General features: G+C 38.5%; 1 protein-coding gene across 1 annotated transcript in view; it reads left to right on the top strand.

Moving 5' to 3' along the window:
• Window positions 1-22,994, top strand: part of vwf (von Willebrand factor) — a 197,532-nt gene that overhangs the window by 160,229 nt on the left and 14,309 nt on the right. The window contains exons 44-49 of the mRNA XM_062981993.1: window positions 657-773; window positions 2,007-2,190; window positions 4,375-4,415; window positions 18,131-18,247; window positions 18,925-19,023; window positions 21,770-21,898. Coding sequence (XP_062838063.1) covers window positions 657-773; window positions 2,007-2,190; window positions 4,375-4,415; window positions 18,131-18,247; window positions 18,925-19,023; window positions 21,770-21,898 — 687 coding nt within the window. The remainder of the gene's footprint in view (window positions 1-656; window positions 774-2,006; window positions 2,191-4,374; window positions 4,416-18,130; window positions 18,248-18,924; window positions 19,024-21,769; window positions 21,899-22,994) is intronic.

Here is a 22,994-nt window from a genome sequence, read left to right on the forward strand (position 1 = left end):
ACAGCTTGATACAAAGCTTCCCCAGAGACCAAGTGCCCAAGCAGAGAACCTTGGATTACAAACAATAGGAACACAAAATAAATAAATAAGAATACCTCCACTCAGTTTGTACAAATGATCAGTCTTAACCCAGCAGACGTAACCTCTTTAAAACACAACAAAACACTTAACACTTGAGTCCACAAGCAAGAAAACTTCTTCCCAGCTCACACAAAGAAACAGTCTTAACCCAACAATATCTACCAAAAGATACTCTAGGTCTAGGTATGTTTACCCCAACATCACAAGCTCACTTTATGCTGTCTCTTCTGCCACACCCCCATGAAATGCCCTCCTTGGACTTCCCTGTTAGCTAAGCTCCTGGTCACTCAAAATTAGAAACGACTTCAAGGCACACAACAGCAGCCCCAATTGCTTTACTAAAGACAGAATAGAAGCAGCAAGAATGTTAATTAAGTGCTAGATTTCAGTAGTAAAGAAAAACCTCAGAGATGATTTTGTGCTATTTAGCTGCATGATTATTGTCTTTTACAAAGTATCTTATGGCTGATTTTCAAAGTCACAATCTCATATAGTGAGTGCATTGATATTTTTTCTTACTTGTCACCATTAGGAGATACAGTAGTACAGTCTGATATCGTTTTATTTTTTTCCAGGGGTATAAATACTTCAACAAAGAAGGATCCTGCTGTGGGAAATGTTTCAAGATCATGTGTGATGAGATCTTACACTCACCTCGAGGAGATGCAAATGAAGATGTCCATTGGCACGAAGTAAGTCATGATTTTAAATTATACACAAAATGTTTCTTTTTCTTTAGTAGGTGGATGAAAAAAGAAATATTAGGCCATTAATTACAACAGTTTGTACCATTGTCAACAACAGTGATTATGTCTGGCAGCCAGATGTTTCTGGCTGCATGTTATGTATCTGCTGGGGGGAAAAGGTAGGGACAAGCCACATTTATGGCTTCATACAACTTTACAAGCCATAGTTGAAACAATCCAGGGTTCCTATATAAACAACAATGGTTCTAATAACTGTTTAGGTTGCTTAACACACTATGGTTTTGAATGTCGCATCAAGCCAGAGTTCAACAGTCCACAAACTGGTTTCATTGCAAACTCATCCAATGTGTATTGTTTTTAAAGTCTAGTATAAAATACTACCACATTACTTAAATAAATATTTTAGTTATGAGAGAGTTAAAGAAAACCACATACTGCTTGTATTCCTTTAAGAACTAAGAAGCATGATGATATTGTCTGGTCTGATGTCTTCCATTCCACTCTACATTTATTTATTTGTTTGAATTATACCCTAACACGAGGTCCTAGTCAGTTTCAGGATTAAATAAAATAGAACTAAAATTAAGTCAAATTAAAACAGCAATAATTTAATATAATACACAATTATTTTAAAAACATCACAATATCAATAAAGATAAAAATGCATTACACACATCTGCATTAAAAAAAATTCTACACCGGCAGTTAATCCGTATTTTGCAGTTTGCTGTCAGAAGGATAGCAGAGTGGAGGTCAGCCTAGGCCCCATCTACACCGACCACTTAACGTAGTTTCAAACTGGCATTGAAGAAAGTGGTTTCGCTGTGCAGATGATGACATAGGAAATCCTGGAACCAGTTTGAGGCTCAGATGGTAATTAATTGTACAAACCACAGAGCACTAATTCACATTAAGGGCTTTCTTTTGCACACTTTCCTGGGAATTTGTTGTCTAGTTGCTGCAGTTTGAAGCTGGCTTTGAACTGCATCAAGTGGTCAGTGTTGATGGGGTCTTAGTTTTCCATGTGAAGGAGTTTCACAGCCTGGGATCAGTCACTCAGAAATCCCAATCCCAGTTTACAGTATTTCACCTAGTTGTCTTCATATAGCAAGCAAATTGCTCCGCAGTAAGCAGATAAGAAAATAAGGTGTTGCTTTATGCAGCAAAAGAATGTCATCTTCCAATATAATTTAATCTTTTGATATCTTTCATTCATAGGTGGGTTCTGAGTGGCAATCCCTTTCAAACCCATGTATCATAAAAGAATGTGTTCGAGTGAATGAGGAAGTCTTTATTCAAACAAAGAATGTCACATGTGCACAGATGGAATCTCTTGATTGCCCATTTGGAACAGAGCTGCACTGTGACCAAAAGACTGGTTGCTGTCCCACATGCCATTGTGGTAAGGAATGGTCCATCCATAAATCAAAGCAAATACATTTTTGTACAATAGAGTTATAGAATTATAGAGTTGGAAGAGACCACAGGGGCCATCCTCTCATACAGGAACACACAATCAAAGCATCCCTGACAGATGGCCATCTGTAGTGAACTTACCTATTAGGTCAAGAATGAAGCCTGGGTAACAGTGAGGCATCCATTTTGTAGAAGAATGCCAGACAGCCATCATGAGTGTGGTTAGAAAGGGGAGAAGCTTAGAGAGAGACTCCTAGGATTGGCCAACCAGAGCAGATGGGAGGAGCCAAGTCTTAGAGTGCAGAGAAAAAAAAGAGCTCCAGGGAGTTCGATTTTGGAGTTTGGAGAGGAAAGAGCAGTTTGGAGGGTGTGTGTGTGAGAGAGAACTGAAAGCTGTGGAAACTGACAGGCTAAGTCAGGCAGTTTGGATCTCTTGAGGGGAAGATAACTCAAGGGATTGACTCTCACTACTGGGCTGGTTAATAGAAGGATTCTAGGTTAGAGTTAATTAACAACCATGGGGAACCCGTGTCTATTCTCAGCAAATAGAGCGATGGTTTTTTGAGACCAATAGATAGATTGGTCAGTTGGAACTGTTTGAAACTAAGTGAAGTAACCTGAAACATACAACTAAATTAAGCTGAAGAACATCTGTAACCGATTACGCTTATGAACCTCTCTGAAGTAATTATTTGCCTGTTTTTAAGAAAATAATTTTTTATTCTATTTTCAACTTTCAAGAGCCTCCACAATGTATATCTTCCATCATCAAGCCTTTATAAAGTTCCAGCAATACAACATTAAAATACCACAGAAAAGCCTCATAGTGAACATCAGTTTGGGAGCCAGGGGTAGAAACAGTGTGGGCGGGGAATGGGAGAAACTTATCTCAGACACATTTAACAACAAAAATCCTAAAGACATTTTAGGTTGGTGGCCGCTACCATTTTAAAAAGAAAATCTAAAATCAAGCAGTATACTCTCGCCTCTCACATACGTGTGCTTGCGTGAGCATGTGTAGAGTGGAGAGGTGTCCGATATATTTGGTGCTCCCCACTCTGCTCTTTGTGATATTGGTGGCAGCGGTGGAATATAAAAGATTTTCTCCTGCCTGAAGTAGCCTCTCCTCTCCGCTCAGTCATTCCTTTATACCATCCATCCTCTATTTCAGTGGTTTTCAACCTATAGGTCCCCAGGTGTTTTTGGCCTTCAACTCCCAGAAATCCCAACAGCTGGTAAATTGGCTGGGATTTCTGGGAGTTATAGGCCAAAACACCTGGGGATCCACAGGTTGAGAACCACTGCTCTATTTAATCAGCTTCATAATAGATTAGACATGTAATGCCAGTTAAAAGGGCATAACATTTATATTGTAAACAATGAAACATGCTTTTAAATGGCTTGTTTAAAAATCAATCTGGGTATTCTTGCTGGAAGAGAAAGGCATTATGAGGACAGTCATGATTAAAATGTGCAGGAAGGAGGTATGGGAGAATGCCACACTCCAACTGTAAAGGAACAAGGATCAGGAGCAAGATTAGTGGCAGCCAGTTAGGGTCAATGGTTGATGCAACCTGTTAGAAGTAGAGTTTGGAAAATGACAATTTTCATTAAAAGCAATGCTTGCAAAAGCATTTAAACAGCTAGGATAATTGTGGATTTTTTTTCTTTCAAAGCAGAGTTAAAAGAACTTGCTCTAGTATTGCTTCAACTCATATTGTATTAAATGTAGTGCTGTGCAAGATGTTTATTCTCTCTTTAGTGCAAACATTAGAAAAGCTAATTTCTAAACACAGAAATATTATGTCATTTGTTATTTCAATGGTATGTTCTGAGCAACTGTGGTTGATTCTTAATTTAACATGTTTTATGAGTTCTCCATGCGATCTCCAGGGGAAACGTAACTAAGAACTGTCCTTTGGTCTTTAATGCTGCCTCTGTAACTTCAGGGCCTAGGATGTCTCAAATTACAAATACATTTGAATGGTATTTGAATGAGGGGCTGCAAGTAGGGACAAAAGAAATCTCTGTGATGCACAGCAGCTATGATAAGTACATTATAATAATATTCACAGGGATGGTTCTAGAATAAAATTGAAATTATGTTTTATTAAAATTGTCATACTTATGTTGACGTTACCAGTACTAATAAGCACAATCTTTCTTGCAGAACCTGTGAATGGCTGTGTTTTGAATGGAACTATTATTGAGGTAAGATGATACTCCGAAACTGCTTTAATTACACCATGTAACACTTTTTTTTTTCTTGGTTACAAATGTCATTTTCTAATTGGAATTATCATAAATAAACACGGAAAAGGTTTTTTAGACTGCAAAAACTTTGTTTTTGCAGTATTCCTGCAGTACATTTTGTTATTGTTTTTCAATTAATATCTCATAGCGTCTCAACCAATTCAACATAATTTGTAGCAGCCACAAAAATGAAGTTTCTGGAGTATAACAACTGCTTTCAAAGTAAGTGCCACACAATGAAACATGGAACAACACTTTCAAACCAGCAACAGAAAATTCTTGACATTTTCTTACATAGTGTTGTCTCTCACATTGGAATTATTTATGGTATATATGTTTGAAATGTTTGCATATTTGCTTCAGTTAAAGTTAGGGACTTTGGAAACTATCTGAATTGGCCCACTTATCTCAATATATGCATGAATTAGAAGTTGCTCTCAGGAGGTTTTTGATTAGAAGCGTTGCTGTCCTAGCACAGGAATAAAGAGAACACGGGCTAACAAGAGAAAGTTTATTCATTGTTACCTATTTAAATGTTTATTGATGATATGAAAAGCTGAATGGCAGACCGCACCTCCTGGGCAAAAAACTTTGGCCCTGGGAGGAATCCCTGACTACAGGGTTGCTCCCAGGCCAGTACCAAAACTGAAAAGCTATCCAAGCCAAGAGGCCCCTGATGAGGAAAATAATGGCAAATTTATCCCCAACCCCTTGGTCACATGATACTCTGGGGGAAGTCTAAATTTCTATACTTCACCAATTGTGCAATCAGATGCTCACCGACTCATATATCCCCCAAAACCATCCGAGATAACCTATTTAAGGAATGACCCATGCCAATTTCCAAGTCCCTCAAATCCACAGTGTAGAGTAGGTGGGGGGGGGGGGGGGGGGGAGGAGAAGAAAAAACCTACCCATTTCTAAAGCAACCAGCAAAATCTACAATGTGAAAGAAAATGTGTACAAAGACATTTTAATAAGAAATGACAATGAATACATCCTAAAACCACAAGAAGGGGTACTTAAATCATTTAAGCAATTAACATGGCTCAACTTCAGACAACTAAAGGCACAATACAATAGAGATAAAAAAGAAGACTTTATGGTGAAAAACTCAGAATGGGAAAAAATATTAGAATCAGAAAACAAGTCAATCACAAAAATTTATAAAAATTACTGGAATGGAGCACCGAGACAGAACATGTCAAGGACTGCATGACCCAATGGGCCAGAGACTCATAAATTTTGAGGAATGGGAAAAGATCTGGAAGAAGAACATCAAATTTACCTATGCCACCAATCTAAAATAAAATCAATATAAGATGTTATATAGATGGTACATCACCCCCAAAAAACTAGGATTCATAAACAAAGATATAAATACAAAGTGTTGGAAATGCCAAGACCACGAGGGTAATTTTTACCACATGTGATGGTCTTGTATCAAATCAAAGATGTACTGGATTGAAATACATAAAGAATGCGAGAAAATAATGAAAAAGAAATTCAAAATGAGGCCAGAACTATATCTCCTTGGTCTAACAAACAGGAAGTTAAATAAAAACGAGTAAAAGATACTAAATATCTAGTCATAGGAGCAAGAATTGTTTTTGCCAAAATATGGAGATCAACCCAGATACCAACCACAGACCAATGGTTAATGAACATATGGGAGATAAAGAATATGGACAGGCTAACATTCTTGATGAGGAACCACCAAGACAAACCAATAAAAGAAACAGATTGGACAAATCTGGAAGAGTACATAAAAACAAGTAAAGATACAGTTCAAGGTAGCGAAACTAGATCCAGGAAACCCAAGGAAGATTAAAACCACCAAATATAATAGCCAAGAAAGAGAAAGCCCCTTCTCAGAAACTGTAATCATCCCCTCTCACAATTCAAGAACTACGAGAAGGAACTTTATCACATCTCTACCAACAAATAAACTTACCTCACAGACCCTCCCCATACCCTTGTCCCCCCCCCTACATGTTTCTCCTTTCACTATCCTATACCCTTCACTTATTACCCTACCCTACCTCCCGCCGCCCCCCGCCCCCCCCCCTGTTCCCTTCTCTTTTTTTCTCTTTTTTATTATTTATGTATTAAAAAGTTTTCAATAAAAATGATTTTAAAAAAGAAAAGAAAATGTGATGGAAACGTTAAGATCCATAGTGGTTGGAGAAGGGGTGGAGCTGTCTAAAATGGGATCAGAAGCCCCACCTCTTCAGCCCATAATCTTGGCATGTTATGCTTGGACTAAACACACACTGGTCTTCCTCTGATGGAGGCCAGGGGTGTCATTAAATTTGCATATCATCAACAAACATTTAAATAGATAACTATTATTCCAGGTGGAGGGAAACTGAATTCCCTGTGTTATCTGAATAGTCAAGGGACTGAACCTCAGAAAGTATAGATTCTACTAATGTGTTTTAGCTCTCTCCTTCCTTTTCCTATAGTTTGGCATTTCTGACAGCTTTCCCACAGGGTTAGTGCCATTTTTGTTAATGAAATTGAACATGACATATTTTTTCCAGTTTGCAGCATTGTTCGAAAACAGTATATTCTCTCACCTTTTCTTCTCTGTTAGTGAGACCTCCCTTAAAATATTTTGGACCACCATTAGTTCTTTACAATGTCCCTAAATAAGGAATAAGATGTACAACTTCCTTCAACCTGTATGAACATTTATAAAACAATAGCATGATGCGCACTAAGGACCTCTTCACTCTGACTGCCATCAGTGGTCGTGGGAAACCCGTCGCCCCATGCCCCGTACCGCCTGGCTTACTGACAGGGCGATCCCACGTGGGAAAGCTTCAATCATCCGGCTTCTCCCCATTGATCAAAGGCAACGGAGAAGGCTCTTGAGTTGTAGTAGCAGCAACATGCTCTACTTTGTGTTGTTGAAGGCTTTCATGGCCGGAATCACAGGGTTGTATGTGTTTCGGGCTGTGTGGCCATGTTCCAGAAGTATTCTCTCCTGACGTTTCGCCCACATCTATGGCAGGCATCCTCAGAGGCTGTGAGGCATGGATAAACTAGGCAAGGAAGGTAAATATATATCTGTTGAGAGTCCAGGGTGTGACAAGAGTCCTTTGTCAGTTGGAAGCCAGCACTAATGTTTCAGTTAATCACCCTTATTAGCATTGGAAAGGTTTGTCTCTTGCCTGGGGGGGGCATCCTTTGTTCAGAGTCATTAGCTGTCCTTGGGGCTCCTCTGCCCTCAGAGTGTTGCTTCCCATCTACTGTTTTGATTTTAGAGTTTTTTTAATACTGGTAGCCAGATTTTGTTCATTTTAATGGTTTCCTCCTTTCTGTTGAAGTTGTCCACATGCTTGTGGATTTCAATGGCTTCTCTGTGTAGTCTGACATGATAGTTGTTGGAGTGGTCAGGCGTTTCTGTGTTCTCAAATAATATACTGTGTCTAGGTTGGTTTATCAAGAAATCAAGAAATGCTGGACCACTCCAACAACTATCATGTCAATGCTAATTAGGGTGATGCCTGCCATAGATGTGGGCGAAACGTCAGGAGAGAATACTTCTGGAATATGGCCACACAAGCCCAAAAGACATACAACAACCATGCTCTACTTTTCCATCCCTTTAAGCAAAAAGCCCTGCCGGAGGTAGCTTTTTTCGTATTAGGAGCAACTTGAGAAACTTCTGGTGTGAGAGAATTGTCCGTATGCAAGGATGTTGCTGAGGGATGTTTTGATGCTTTTACCATCCTTATGGGAGGCTTCTCTCATGTCCCCACATGGAGCTAGAGCTGATAGAGGTGAGCCAGAAATAGTAGTATGTGAGTAATGGGAGATGGCGGGCTCCGTGCTTAAAGGGACAGCAAAGTGGAGCATGCCACTGACTCTTTCCCCATCTGATGAGGTTGCAGAATTAGGCATCAGTTAAAAAAAACCCCACAGATTAAAAACAAGTGGACAACATGCCTTCCAGGGGGCACATACCTTCAGATGTAGCCAGTATAGCTAAAAGAGGGGATGATATAAGCTGGCGCTCATCCGTGCTTTAATAGGGTGCTGTGCCTTGATGCTTTTAAAAATATCCTCGTCTTAATTCAATGTTTTTGCCAATAGTTTCTTTCAGTACTTCTGTTCAATATACTACAATGAACATTCATTTACAAAAATCTATTTTTATATATGTGAAAAATAAAACCTCCAAATGCACAATTTTGTAAATGCCAATATTTAGGCTTCCTCTTCAAACCCTAGTCCCATAAATAATGTCATTCTTAAGGAAACAATATTGATAATATACCTTCAAACTTCCCAAATTTGAAGAATATATTTTAAGTACCTTGAAGTGTGCATTTAATTTCCATTCAAAGGGAAAGCCATTCTCTTCTTTCCTCTCTTTTGTTTCCTAACTCCCATTAACTTACCCATGAAAAATTCCATATTCAGACATTTCTGTTGCCATTGTATTACTGGAGCCATTTGTTTTTTTCCTTAATCCCTTTACATTTCCAGCTTGTATCCAGTTACCAGCTTTATCCTCCCATAGTTTGGTTTAACTGCATTCATTTCACAGCACTTTAAATGTCCAACCAGATGGCTTGACTTACCAAATGGAATCATCTTGCAACAGTCATCTGGTTTCCCAGGCTTTTATTGAACAGAGTGATTAAGGAAGACACGGACAATCTTTGCCTTGATATGTACTTTTATGGGTTTCAGTGCATGAGCAGATGTCGACAAGACCTTGTGAGGTTCTCATTCACTATTTCATCTATTTAGCAAACATATATATATATATATATATATATATATATATATATATATATTCATTAAATATTTACCAACAACCTCATAGTATTACTAATATTTGGATATGTGACTCTGAGTTGCTGCTCATACACCCAGTAAAATCTCTTCCCTCCCCCCTTAAAAGCATGGTTTCAACATAAAAGAACTGAGCCTTTGGATTCAGTGTAGTAACTATTATTCCTAGTAAGTTATGATTTGGGAATTTGAGGTTTTCTGTAAAAAAAACTTGGACCATTGAAAAGAGAATGCCGTAACACAAAAATATTATAATACTTCATTTCCTGTATAAATCAATATATCCCATATATGTGATCCCCTTTTAAACATAGGGCTTTGCACACATGTGAAGGGGATCAGGATCCCAGGAGCCTAGAAAGATTTGTGCCGCAGTAATTGGCATGTCTTTTCTGTGAGTGTAGTTCTAGTATTACATTCATCTCCAACTGGTGGCTTGTAATGTGCAACTGGAAAATGGGAAATTGGAGTGCAGGAAAAAAAGATGGGTAGAGAAAAAGGTAGGAGAAAAAGAGAGCAATGGAGGGAAAAAGCCAGGGGAATAAATGAGAAAGGAGGAAAACAGACACAAGACCAACTGTGTGGAAAATGATGAATCATAGATTATATCTCTTGCCCCTTGTATAAAACCAAGCTGGTGGAGTGGTTCAAAATTGGTTCATAGTGGAGGTTCGAGGTGGGATCTTTCCTCACATGCTTTCTCTCCCCTTCTAGATTCCCTCTAATGTTATTTCCTTGCAAATAAAAAAGGCCTGCACTGCAGATATAACGGCAGTTTAAAGACGGGAATGGTTTAGATAAACAAACGATATAAGGAAAGAATTAACGTTTCCTACATCTAATCAAACTAGATCCGTTGCAAATGTTTTTAAGTAATTTAACTGGAAGTTTTGCTAAGAGATAAAAAACAAAAACTCAGAATAACTCTGGACCAGATCAAAGGCCTAGTATCTAGCTTAGAGTTTTCTTGTGGAGAGAAAAAGTGGTGTATAAATAAACATAATAATAATAATAATAATAATAATAATAATAATAATAATATCTGGGACTTCCGAATTCAGACAGACAAAGTTTTGGAGCACAATGCTCCTGACCTCATGATCGTGTTAAAAAACAAAGTATGGATTGTCAATGTAGCAATCCCAGGTGACAGCAGGATTGAGAAGAAACAACTGGAAAAGCTGACACGATATGAGGATTTAAAGATAGAATTGCAAAGACTCTGGCACAAGCCAGTCAAAATGGTCCCAGTGGTGATCGGCACACTGGGTGCAGTGCCTAAAGACCTTGGCCTAAACACAATCAGCGCTGACAAAATTACCATCTGCCAGCTGCAGAAGGCCACCTTACTGGGATCCGCATGCATTATTCGCCGATACATCACACAGTCCTAGACACTTGGGAAGTGTCTGACGTGTGATCCAATACAACAGCCAGCAGAGTGTCTGCTGTGGACTCACCTTGTTGTGTTTCAATTAATAATAATAATAATAATAATAATAATAATAATAATAATAATAGTAGTAGTAGTAGTAGTGTTCTCCTGACCTATAGGCAATAGGGATGTGTGATCCATTAAAAATGGTTCAAAAGTCATTACAAAACTGGGGGGCACTGGCATTTTGTTTCTAAAGTATAGTTTGTGAAAAATTTGTTACTCTAACGAGAGTAATGAAATTTCATTACTACAGTAGAGTCTCACTTATCCAACACTCGCTTATCCAACATTCTGGATTATCCAACGCATTTTTGTAGTCAATGTTTTCAATATATCATGATATTTTGGTGCTAAATTTGTAAATACAGTAATTACTACATAGCATTACTGTGTATTGAACTAATTTTTCTGTCAAATTTGTTGTATAACATGATGTTTTGGTGCTTAATTTGTAAAATCATAACCTAATTTAATGTTTAATAGGCTTTTCCTTAATCTCTCCTTACTATCCAACATATTCGCTTATACAACGTTCTGCCAACCCGTTTACGTTGGATAAGCGAGACTCTACTGTATTTTGTTATGGTAATTGCGCATAATTACTATAATTGGGGAAACTTCAGGGGCTCCTTTCTCCCTCTTTTTTAAAGCTATTGGAGTCAAACATGCTACACGTTTAGCCCACCAAATTTCAGAATTTTTTATTTATCCACTGATTTTTAGGGAATTTTCAGTTTTTATAAACAACATTTTTTTAAAAAAAAATCTGTGCTATCTACTTGAATTTTGTATACAATGCACAAGATAACCAGGGCATCAATCCCCAGAGGTTTCAGAAAGATTCACACATCTACAGATATTTGGGGAATTTATCATCCCGAAATGCAACAACAGCAATTCCCTTGAATGTTTGCCTGTCTTTATGACAAACAACCACATGACTTCAATTTAGCACAGATTTATGCTATTACTTACTTACTTCAGTCTTCTTTGCAGATTCAATAATCTCATTTATTATTATTAGACTGACTCTAAACAGCAGTTGTCTTTGGGGCTTTCAGATACTGAGCCCTGCATTCTGGGAAATGTAGTTTAGGGCAGGACCTTTTGCATTCTCTGTCACAGGGAGCCTCACCTTCCCAAACTACGTTTCTAAATATGCTGTGTTCTCAGTCTCCTTTTGATTAACTTTGCTAGTTCCTCCCCAGTGCCATTGCTTATGGAGATTGAGACAAAGAAAAAGGATTGGTTTTTTAAACACTTTGTTTTCTTGGCTTTACTAAAGTTGCTTAATGCTTATACTGAAAATTAAAAACGAAATTATGCACAACCCTAATAGGCAGTCATGTGTCTATGGAACGTCAAACATGTGTTGAGTAATACCCTCTCCCTCATGTTTCCCTGCAAGTAGTATTGAAAAGCATACTGATCTGGTACTGGAAGTAAAATATTGGTTGTTTTATTCCTTTCCCAATACTCTCTAACATGGAATTTGCCTTTTCTATCAAAGTAAACATACATTGCTAGATGGATTGGGACCAGACCACAAGTTAGATGAGAGTTCCCCCAGCCAGTTTTTACCGAAGCACATTCCTGGTCATGCGCTCTAATTAAAAAGGGAAAAAAATATATTATATTGGTCAAACTGTCCTTACAGGTCTTAAGACTTTGGTTAACATGAAGCAAGGTTTTGTTAAGGTGGTTTTGCACCATGTTATCAGCCCTTGTCTACACTGAATTAAGTGATCAGTGTAGATGTGGCCATTAAAACATTATTCCATACTAAGCTACAACATCAGCACTTATTAACCTTTCACATTTGAAGGATAAATGAATAGTATACTCTTTATGTGTGGGAGTAAAAAACAAGAAGAGATCCACTTGAATAACAAAACTTATGACCTCATCAGATGAAACTTGCACTTTCGGCCAGTTTCTTTGGATCCAATTTAAGATTTTATCAGTATATTTTCTATGTGATTTTTTATGACTTGTTTTATTGTTGATGGTTTTGTTTTATTGCTTGTTTTTATATTGTTGATGTTCAGGCTTGGCCCCATGTAAGCCGCCCTGAGTCCCTTCGGGGAGATGGGGCGGGGTATAAGAATAAAATTATTATTTTATTGTATGACACAGCAAACAAGATAGACATGCTGGATTTCATATCACAAAATCACAAGTCGAACACTTCCCAAGCGTTTAGGACTGTGTGATGTATTTTCGGATTATGCATGCAGATCCCAGTAGGGTGGCCTTTTGCAGTTGACAGATCGTAATTTTGTCAATGTCTGTTGTTTCCAAATGCCGGCTGAGATCTTTTGGCATGGCACTCAGTGTGCCCATCACCACCGGGACCACCTGCACTGGTTTCTGCCAGAGTCTTTGAAGTTCAATTTTGAGGTCCTGATAGCGGCTGAGTTTTTCCTGTTGTTTTTCATCAATGCGGCTGTCACCTGGGATGGCGACATCAATGATCCAAACCTTTTTCCTTTCCACAACTGTGATGTCTGGTGTGTTGTGTTCCAGAACTTTGTCAATCTGGATTCGGAAGTCCCACAGTATCTTTGTGTGCTCATTTTCCAATACTTTTGCAGGTTTGTGATCCCACCAGTTCTTTGCTGCTGGGAGGTGGTACTTGAGGCATAAGTTCCAATGAATCATTTGGGCCACATAGTTGTGCCTGTTTGTAGTCTGTCTGTGTGATCTTCTTACAGCAGCTGAGGATATGATCAATGGTTTTGTTGGTTTCCTTGCACAGTCTGCATTTTGGGTCATCAGCTGATTTTTCAATCTTGGCCTTAATTGCATTTGTTCTGATGGCTTGCTCCTGGGCTGCAAGGATCAGGCCTTCTGTCTCCTTCTTCGGGGTCCAATTTGTGAGCCAGAGCCAGGTCTTCTCCTTTATCAGCTTTTCCTTCAATTTTGTCAATGAACTTTCCATGCAATGTTTTGTTGTGCCAGCTGTCAGCTCTAGTTTGTAGTGCAGTTTTCTTGTACTGATTCTTTGTCTGCTGTGCTTTGAGGAGTTTCTGATTTTTGACTTCAATCAAGGCAGGTTCTTCACTTTGCTTTACATATTCTGCCAGGGCATGTTCTTCTTCTTTGATGGCTTGTTTTACTTGTAAGAGTCCTCTGCCCCCTGATCTTCTAGGCAGATATAGCCGGTCAACATCACTGTGAGGGTGCAATGAATGATGGATGGTCATGAGTTTTCTTGTTTTTCTGTCCAGATTGTCCAGTTCCACCTGTGTCCAGTTTATGATGCCAGCAGTATATCTTATGACATTTATTATTATTATTATTATTATTATTATTATTATTATTATTATTATTATTATTATTATTCCTCTGTAGTTTTACAACTGAGCCCACTGGTTCGTATCCCATGGCATAGAACTACTTACAATGGGCTCCGTCGCAAAACTGCAGAGGAATTGGCATATGCCACAGTGATGGCAACTCAGGAGGCTTCCTGTGTTGCATTGGGATCAAAGGGGGGGGGGAGCCAGACGGCAGATGTTTCACCCTATAGGATGAGATTGGGGGGGAAGCCAGGCGTGGGGAGTGGGGTGATAGGTTTCCCCCATCCCTGCCAGGCACCTCCAGATTTGCCACAATCTGTGGCGATTTCAGTGGCACATATGACAAGGTATTTAGTTGAACTTTGTAAAATGAAGTCCTGTGCTTAAATTTAGCACAATCTTTCCTAGCATGAGATATTGGACCCCCACCCTAGGCACCCTTTACTTTACTTTCTGTAATATTTAACTGTAATTTTAATTATATTTAAATTTTTATATTTCATAGCACAAGGATGTAATTGTTTTAATTTTTAGTAGTCATGTTTACATGCCCTTACTTGGTTTTAATTTGTATTGTGTCATGTTAGCCACCTTGAGTCCCTATGTTGGGAAAAAGGCAGGATAAAAATAAAGTAAATGTATAAATAAATGAACAGGCAGAAATGATATGAGGGTTGAATGAAAAGTAATGACTCCACCTTCGTCACTTGGGTTTGGATGGGAATATTTTAATAAATCAAATGCAGAAATAATCCTTAGAATGTGCTCTTTAACTACCACTATTCACATTTCCACATAATCACCAGACAACTGGATACATTTCTGCCAACGATGAACAAGTTTTTTGAAGCTGACATGGAAGATGTCAAGACTCTGCTACCGCAACCAGCATCTCACAGTACCCATCGTGCACAGATCTTCCGATAGGCAAGCAAAGTAATAATGTGACCCACACGTTCTTGTGAAATGCCGATTATGCTTGAAATTTCTCTCTGAGTGATACGATGATCGCCCTGAATCAATCTGTCAACCTTTTGCTTGTGAAACAGGACATTCAACTCTTTATCATGCAAGTCAGATATTCCCACCTCAACATCTTTAAACTTACTCGCCCAATGACACACAGTACTCATATCAACACAATCACCATAAACAGCTTGCATTCTCTGATGAATCTCCTTTGGGGTGAAACCTTCTGCTGTCAAGAATTCAATGACTGCACGTTGCTTAAGTCGCATTGACCGACCATCTGCGCAGGGTTCCATACTTGGCACTTTAACAATACAACCGTTCAATGCTAAGGCTTCCTGACAAATGGAACTGTAGAGGAGAGTCTACTGAACAAATCAGAACCTGCTGCATACCAGTACTACCATCTGTTCAGTTACGAAAATTGAAGCATTACTTTTCATTCAACCTTCGTATTATGAACTTTGTATTCAATGTGGGGAAAATCCAGGCTATAAAATGACAAAAACAATGAAAGTAGCATCTTTTCTTTTTCTTTTTAATATCCAGGCTTACTGGTTGGTTCAGAAAAAAACTAATTAAAAAAAATAAAAGATAGAAGGTTAAAAAAACAAGTCTTTTTCAAATGTATGTAGATTGAGAAAAATACTATTGGATGAAATAAGGAAATACTTAGAGGCACCGACAACCAAAGGAGGATATCAAATTCTCCAATATCAACTGCAGAAACAGTAGACTCTAGGACTGGATGGCTTTACAGACATATATTCTAAAGCATTGGACAATGTATTACTTTTGCCACAACAAATTATGAATGCAATTTTGTAATCTAAAGACATTCCAAAAATTTGGTGTAAGGTCAGTATAAATCTCTCCAAAGAAGAGAGAAACAAACATTTAACTACAAATTTCTTTATTAAACACTGACTTTAAACTATTTGCCTCAATAATAGTACAAATGGGGGGGGGGGATACTACAAGACTAGTTGCATGAAATCAGAGTAGATTTTTAGCTAAAAGATTGATAACAGAAAATTCAATATGTGTTATATACATAATGGAATATTTTGATAGCCAGAATTGGAAACAAACAGCTCTTAATTTTTTTGGATGCAGAGAAATAATTGGATCATATTTTTTGGACTCTTTTTGGAGTTTCATGATGGAAGTCCTTGAAAAAAGAATGGATTTTGGAGAAAACTTTATAACATAGATTGCCTTGATTTATACTTTGCAGAGGATCCAGATACTGATGAATGAAGAAATTACAAAGCTTATGATATTATGATATGAACAAGACAGGGTTGTGTATTGTCGCATTTATAGTTTATATTGATTCTAGAAGTTTTGAATAGAGCTATAAGAAACGAGAACAGGTTAAAAGAAATACCCCACAACCACTGTGTACTTCCAGGGTTCGGACAGCCTGGGGAGATGGGATGGCAGTCTCTTCTGCTCTCTGCATCCTTGATCTTCTCCCGGAGAAGAACGAATAATAATAATAATAATAATAATAATAATAATAATAATAACAACAACCCCTAATTTACTAATATTATGTAACAAAATTATCAAAACTAAAACAATCCCAGAGACATGGAAAAAATCTGAAATTATAACTAGGTTAAAAGCATTCAAAATGTTGATACTACCAAAATTCTTGCATCTGTTTCAAACTCTCCCATTTAGTATCCCACATAAAATAATTAAAAAATGGGATAATTTAATAAAAACATGTATAATAGGCTCTAGTAAAAATAGAATCTCTAATTCATTATTTTTCAGTCCACAAGATAATGGAGGCTGGGGAGCACCTTACCTCCAAAACTATTTCGAAGCTTGCCAATTGGCCAGGCTACTCGAACTTGACATTGGCGAGCCCAAAAGATGGGTCAGATTAGAGAAACTAATGAATGGATGGGAATATGGATCATGTTCAATGGGGAAAATGGGAAAAAGAGAACTAAAAAACCTAAAAGGAGGTCCTTTGACCTCAACAATGACATGCTGGGAAATAAAATAGATATGTTCCCAATAGGATCCATATAGAATAGAAATTCCCAGTTATACCGGAACATGTTAAAGAAATTGGAACAACACGGCCTAACAAAGATCTGGGACATACTGAAACCCGACGGAACAGTAATGCAATGAAAGGAGCTAAAAGATAAGTGTGGTCACGGAAAATGGCTATTATGGAGAGGGTTATCTAAAAAGTTAACAAAATGGAAGAGTAAGGAAATCCCAGAGACAGATCTTGATAAAATAATAAAATGGAAAGTAGATAAAGAAAAAGGAATCATGGGATATATTTACAAAATAATCACAGGAAAACTATACAATATAAAAAATACCTTGACAGAAATCTGGAAGGAAGAACTATAGAATGGGTTAAATCAGAAAGTCATGGGAGGCAAAATGGAAAGACTTAATTTACAGAATAAAGGGGAAAGATTAATATAAGGAATTAAACAAGATTATCCTCATGATCGAACAATTGTAATAAATACAGGAAATTTGTAAACTGTTCCCGGGGAGGGAGGGAGGAAAAGGGGGAAGAATGTAAACATGTGTTACCAATGGAAAATGTTCTGAATGTTTGTATAATATAAATATATATTTTTTAAAAACAAAGAGAAAAATAAATAAAAAAATAATTCATCCAGAGTTTAGAAAAGTTGGAGGCTACTAATCTATCATAAAGTATACTTAAAATTCCAGTAAACAGAGAGCTCTTTTACATCCAGACTGTATTACTGTATCTTCCCTCATAGAATGGAGAGTAAAAAGTATTGAATGGCTGAAAACTTGTATTGCTGTGGATGAGGATAGTATATAACCATGGACAAAAGTGGGTAGCAGTTTTGTCAGTCCAATCGGTTCAGCATATTTAGATTAGTTTTCATGTCATGCATGACATTATTTTTGTTTAAAGTATCAGAGATAGAAGGGAATATCATAACATTCAAAATGGGATTATTCCAAACATTTTGTAAGTGTATTGTCGAAGGCCTGGAAACCACACAGTACCCTATTTTGTAAGTATTTTGTTAGAATAATATATAGCTTGATTGTTTTTCATCAGTTTAGAAATTTTTCATTTTTTAATATTTCTAGTTGAGTAGAGCACAATACTTTGAAACTTGTTCTTTCAGGCAGGAAAACAAGTCTTAGTGGATGAATGCACCAGCTGCCAGTGCAGCCTCCAGAGTGGATTATCTTTGAAATATAAATTGACTTGCGGAAAAAAACACTGTGAACCTTGCCCCAAGGTAAGAGACCTCAGGTAATTTTTGAACATTTCAAATACGTTCCAGACTAGTAGGTGTACTTTCTAATCACAACTTTGTTAAAATACACCTTCATGAACTGCGAGTATTTATGAAAATATGTAAAATGTTATTATTTAAAGTAATAAAAAGTCAGTTGGATCATACAAATGAATTCTATATCATATAATGGTATTAAGTAAAGGTAAAGGTTTTCCCCTGACATTAAATCTAGTCATATCCGACTCGGGGGGTTGGTGCTCATCTCCATTTCTATGTGAGCTTTGACTTTCTTCTTGATCCCCATCATATAGTAATGTTTTTCAGTGAGTGCCACATTTTTGTGATAAGTCATAAATTGAGCTAATGCAAATTGCACTTTAATGTAATAAGCCTCATGACTTGAAGGTTGGGTTGCTGACCTGAAAGCTGCCAGGTTCAAATCCTACCTGGGGAGAGTGCGGATGAGCTCCCTCTGTCAGCTCCATCTCCATGTGGGGACATGAGAGAAGCCTCCCACAAGGATGGTAAAAACACCAAAAACATCCGGGCGTCCCCTGGGTAACGTCCTGGCAGACAGCCAATTCTCTCCAGAAGCAACTCCGGTTGCTCCTGACATGAAAAAAATGTCTGTATTGAACCTGAAGTTCAGAAAAATAATTACCTTTCTTTCCCTGCAGAATTACAGAGAGGAAAAAGTCCCTGACTCTTGTTGTGGGAAATGTTTACCAACTATGTGTGCCATACAGCTGAGGAACAGAACCATCTTGTACCTAAAGGTCAGTTGATTTTAGATGCCTGTTTGGCTGTCCCTTTTCACTCTCCTTTTCCAAACAGTTCCCAACGTAGTGCTATGTGAATGCAACATTTTAATCTGCTTTAGGATCTCATCAGACAGTCTTTTCTGCACCTTCTAGCCATTTGAAGACACTGGCAAAACAAAGTCCCATGGAGGCCATCCCATAGCCACTTCCTGTGGCTGCCCATGAAAATCTATGTTGCCAACATGTTAAAAAATGTGGAAGGACTCAATTTTCAGGAGTCGCATGCTATCCAGTTCCTAACTGCAGAATGGGGAGGAAGCAGGGAAACCATGTGAAATGACGGAAAATGATATGGGATGGCCAGCTATCCCAGAAAACAGGGGGAAATGGGAGGGAACCAAATAAGATGGTTCTCTCCTCTTTTCCCCTGCTTGTCTGGTGAGGTCCTTAGTCTCCGTTCCATCCTTTCAATAAGATCAGAGCTTGTCCTTTTATTTTGAACTCAAGATGAAATAGCAACAAATTCATGCTTGATTTCTTACTGATTTTTCATCTTTTTGCATGTCACCTTCAGGAAATTTAGGGCTAGCCTTTGGAGTCATACAGGGCAAAGGGAGATATAGAGGGAGAAGACCATCTGGGTGCCATCAAATTGGGCAAAAGAAGGGTGCCTATTGCCCCCAAACTGTAGCTCTGTATTCATGTGCAAAGATCGATGCAGTAGTCTCTTATATTGACAGCAATGCAAATTGTGGATGAGAATGACTAATTCTAATAATGAATTCAGTCATGTATAGAGATATAAAGAATATTTGGACATGGTGTTGTTCCCCATGTGAAAGGTGTCAGGTATTTTTTCAACCTGAAGCAGAGTTTCTCAGCTTAAACGCCCAAGCAATATTAAAGTATTGTCTATAGTATGAGCAATAGTAAAGGTAAAGGTTTCCCCCTGACGTTAAGTCCAGTCGTGACCGACTCTGAGGGTTGGTGCTCATCTCCATTTCTAAGCCGAAGAGCCAGCATTGTCCATAGACATCTCCAGGTCATGTGGCCAGCATGACTGCATGGAGCGACATTACCTTCCCGCCGGAGCGGTACCGATTGATCTACTCACATTTGCATGTTTTCGAACTGCTAGGTTAGCAGGAGCTGGGGCTAACAGCGGGCACTCATTCCGCTCCCGAGATTTGAACCTGGGACCTTTTGGTCCGCAAGTTCAACAGCTCAGCACTTTAACACACTGTGCCACCAGGAGCAATACTTATAATAAATATTAGATGCAGGAGGCTCTTTCCATGGGAAGGCTTTATCTTTGGTTGCAGCTATTTGCAATATCCACAGCTCTCTCCAGAATCCCCCAATTCACCATATATCATCACATCACCCAATGCCAATTTGTTCTGTTGGTGTTTTCATATATATTCGCATGATGCAATGTTCCATTCATGCATTCATTATCTTGTATACCTGATCCAAACCTAACTTCGGGGTTTCATTCTCATCATGCTTAATCACTGTAACTTTGGAGCCCCCAGTGGCACAGTGGGTTAAACCCTTATGCCGGCAGGACTGATGACTTGAAGGTTGGGTTGCTGACCTGAAGGTTGCTGGTTCGAATCCAACTCGGGGAGAGAGCAGATGAGCTCCCTCTATCAGTTCCAGCTCCCCATGCGGGGACATGAGAGAAGCCTCCCACAAGGATGGTAAAAACATCAAAACATCAGAGCATCCCCTGGGCAACATCCTTGAAGACAGCCAATTCTCTCATACCAGAAGCAATTTGCATATTCTCAAGTCGCTCCTGACACACACAAAAATCGCTGTTACTGTGACTCAGCACTTACAACACTTAAAGTAACCCAACATTTTATCTTCAAAATAGGTTAGTATATTTTAAAACTCCATGTCTTGATGTTATAAAAAATATACTAACCTAAACTCCATGTCTTGATGTTGGAGCCTCTGGTGGCCTAGGGGATAAAAGCCTTGTGACTTGAAGGTTGGGTTGCTGACCTGAAGGCTGCCAGGTTCAAATCCCACCCGGGGAGAGTGCGGATGAGCTCCCTCTATCAGCTCCATGCAGGGACATGAGAGAAGCCTCCCACAAGGATGGTAAAAACATCAAAAAAACAAACAAACATCCGGGCGTCCCCTGGGCAACGTCTTTGCAGACGGCCAATTCTCTCACTCCAGAAGCAACTCTGGTTGCTCCTAACATGAAAAAAAAAGTCTTGATGTTTATCGTGCTGCCAGGGTTGTTTGTTTTCCATTGGGTTTTGTTTTTTTGTTGTTGCGAAAATTGTATTTTTGCAGAAAACAATTTTTGCTTTTGAAAAAATCTGGGTATTTTTTTTCACACAAACACAAATGAACTTTTTTTACACACACAAAAAAATTCAAATAAATCCTAATATAAAAAGTGCAAAATTGTAATCATCTCACCCAGCAGAGAGGAATGTAATTATCTGTCTTAGATATGAGTGCAAAATGAAAGCACATCCCCACTGTTTAATCTTCAAAAGATAACACATCCACATTGCTTAAAGGTGGGCAAGGCAGTTTTGTGACAGTCCATGCTCCTTCCCGGAGTCCAAGAAACAGTACACTGCCCCACCATCATTGCCCATACTAACATTCTAGTAGTAAAGATATATATTGCTCCAAACTGTACCAAACTGTTTGATAGCTTTTTTTTAAAAAAAAAAACCTGTGTCTTTTTGAAATTAAAATTCTTATAACTAAAGATTCTGAATCTTTCAAGCCAAATGAAATGATCCAGGATGATTGTGACAGCCATTCTTGCAAAGTCAACATGAAAGGAGACTTCATCTGGGAAAAGAGGATAACTGGCTGCCCCCCATTTGATTCAAATAGATGTCTGGCTGAAGGAGTAAGTAGTGATTCAAGTACTTTGTTGTTTACATTATCATTATTAATTCTACCATTGATGTATACTTACAGCACCAAGGGAAACCAAGAGGCAATACTTTATACAGTACGGATTTTGATTCTAACCTGATCTGAATGTTGCCTGTGTGTGGGCTCCTATTGTTAAAATTTAAACCTTTGTTTCATTTCAGCCCGTTGTTATTATATTTAGCTTTTTATTAATTTCAATAGACAGCAATCACATTATTGCCTGCAACCTTGGTGTGCTTTGTTTACCCAAACAAAATGAATTTTCAAACATTTTACTGTTTCACCGTATCATCATACTTGACAAACTACTGGCATATTGAAGAAGGGCACTGTATTTGAAGGCAGCTAGAAAGGACAGATATCTTATAAGGTTTTCATTATTTTTGTGGGGAGGTTAACCAGCTTTCTCTGCTTTTATATTAAATCCAAATAGTATGACATCTTCCTGTATTTATTTTCCTTCCAGGGAGTCACACATGTTAAATTTAAGCAGACTGAACAAAGGATCTCCATTTTAAATGCATGTTAGAAAAAGTACACAAACACCACGCAATGATACAAAAACAATTGTATGGTATTGTAAGGGAGTAATTGCATGATGAGAAAGTTGTTATAGACTTTTGGAAACTGCTGAGTAGAAAATGGCATCAGAGTAGACCATGTAGCAACAGACTTTGGAAGGGGCAGGACAGGGTGGAACAGCAAACTGAAGCCCCTTCCACACAGCTGAATAAAATCCCACATTATCTGCTTTGAACTGGGATATATGGCAGTGTGGACTCATATGTTCCAGTTCAAAGCAGATAGTGTGGGTTATTCTGCCTTGATATTCTGAGTTACATTGCTGTGTGGAAGGGCCATAAATGAGTACCCCGTCCCACCTCAGGTGGGAATCTTGCCCCAGCTGAAGGATCGAGGGTGGGAGGGTTCCTCAGCCAACCATTGTTGGCTGGCCTCCACTCCCCCAGCCCCTCCAGGAAGGAATCTTGCCCCAGCAGAAGGATCGCGGGGCAGGGGTCTGCTCCAAGGTGGAACGCTGACACGCAACTCCCAGCCAAAAAGGCATC

This window comes from Anolis carolinensis, chromosome 5, assembly GCF_035594765.1.
Source record: "Anolis carolinensis isolate JA03-04 chromosome 5, rAnoCar3.1.pri, whole genome shotgun sequence".
In the NCBI taxonomy this organism is placed as follows: Eukaryota; Metazoa; Chordata; class Lepidosauria; order Squamata; family Dactyloidae; genus Anolis; species Anolis carolinensis.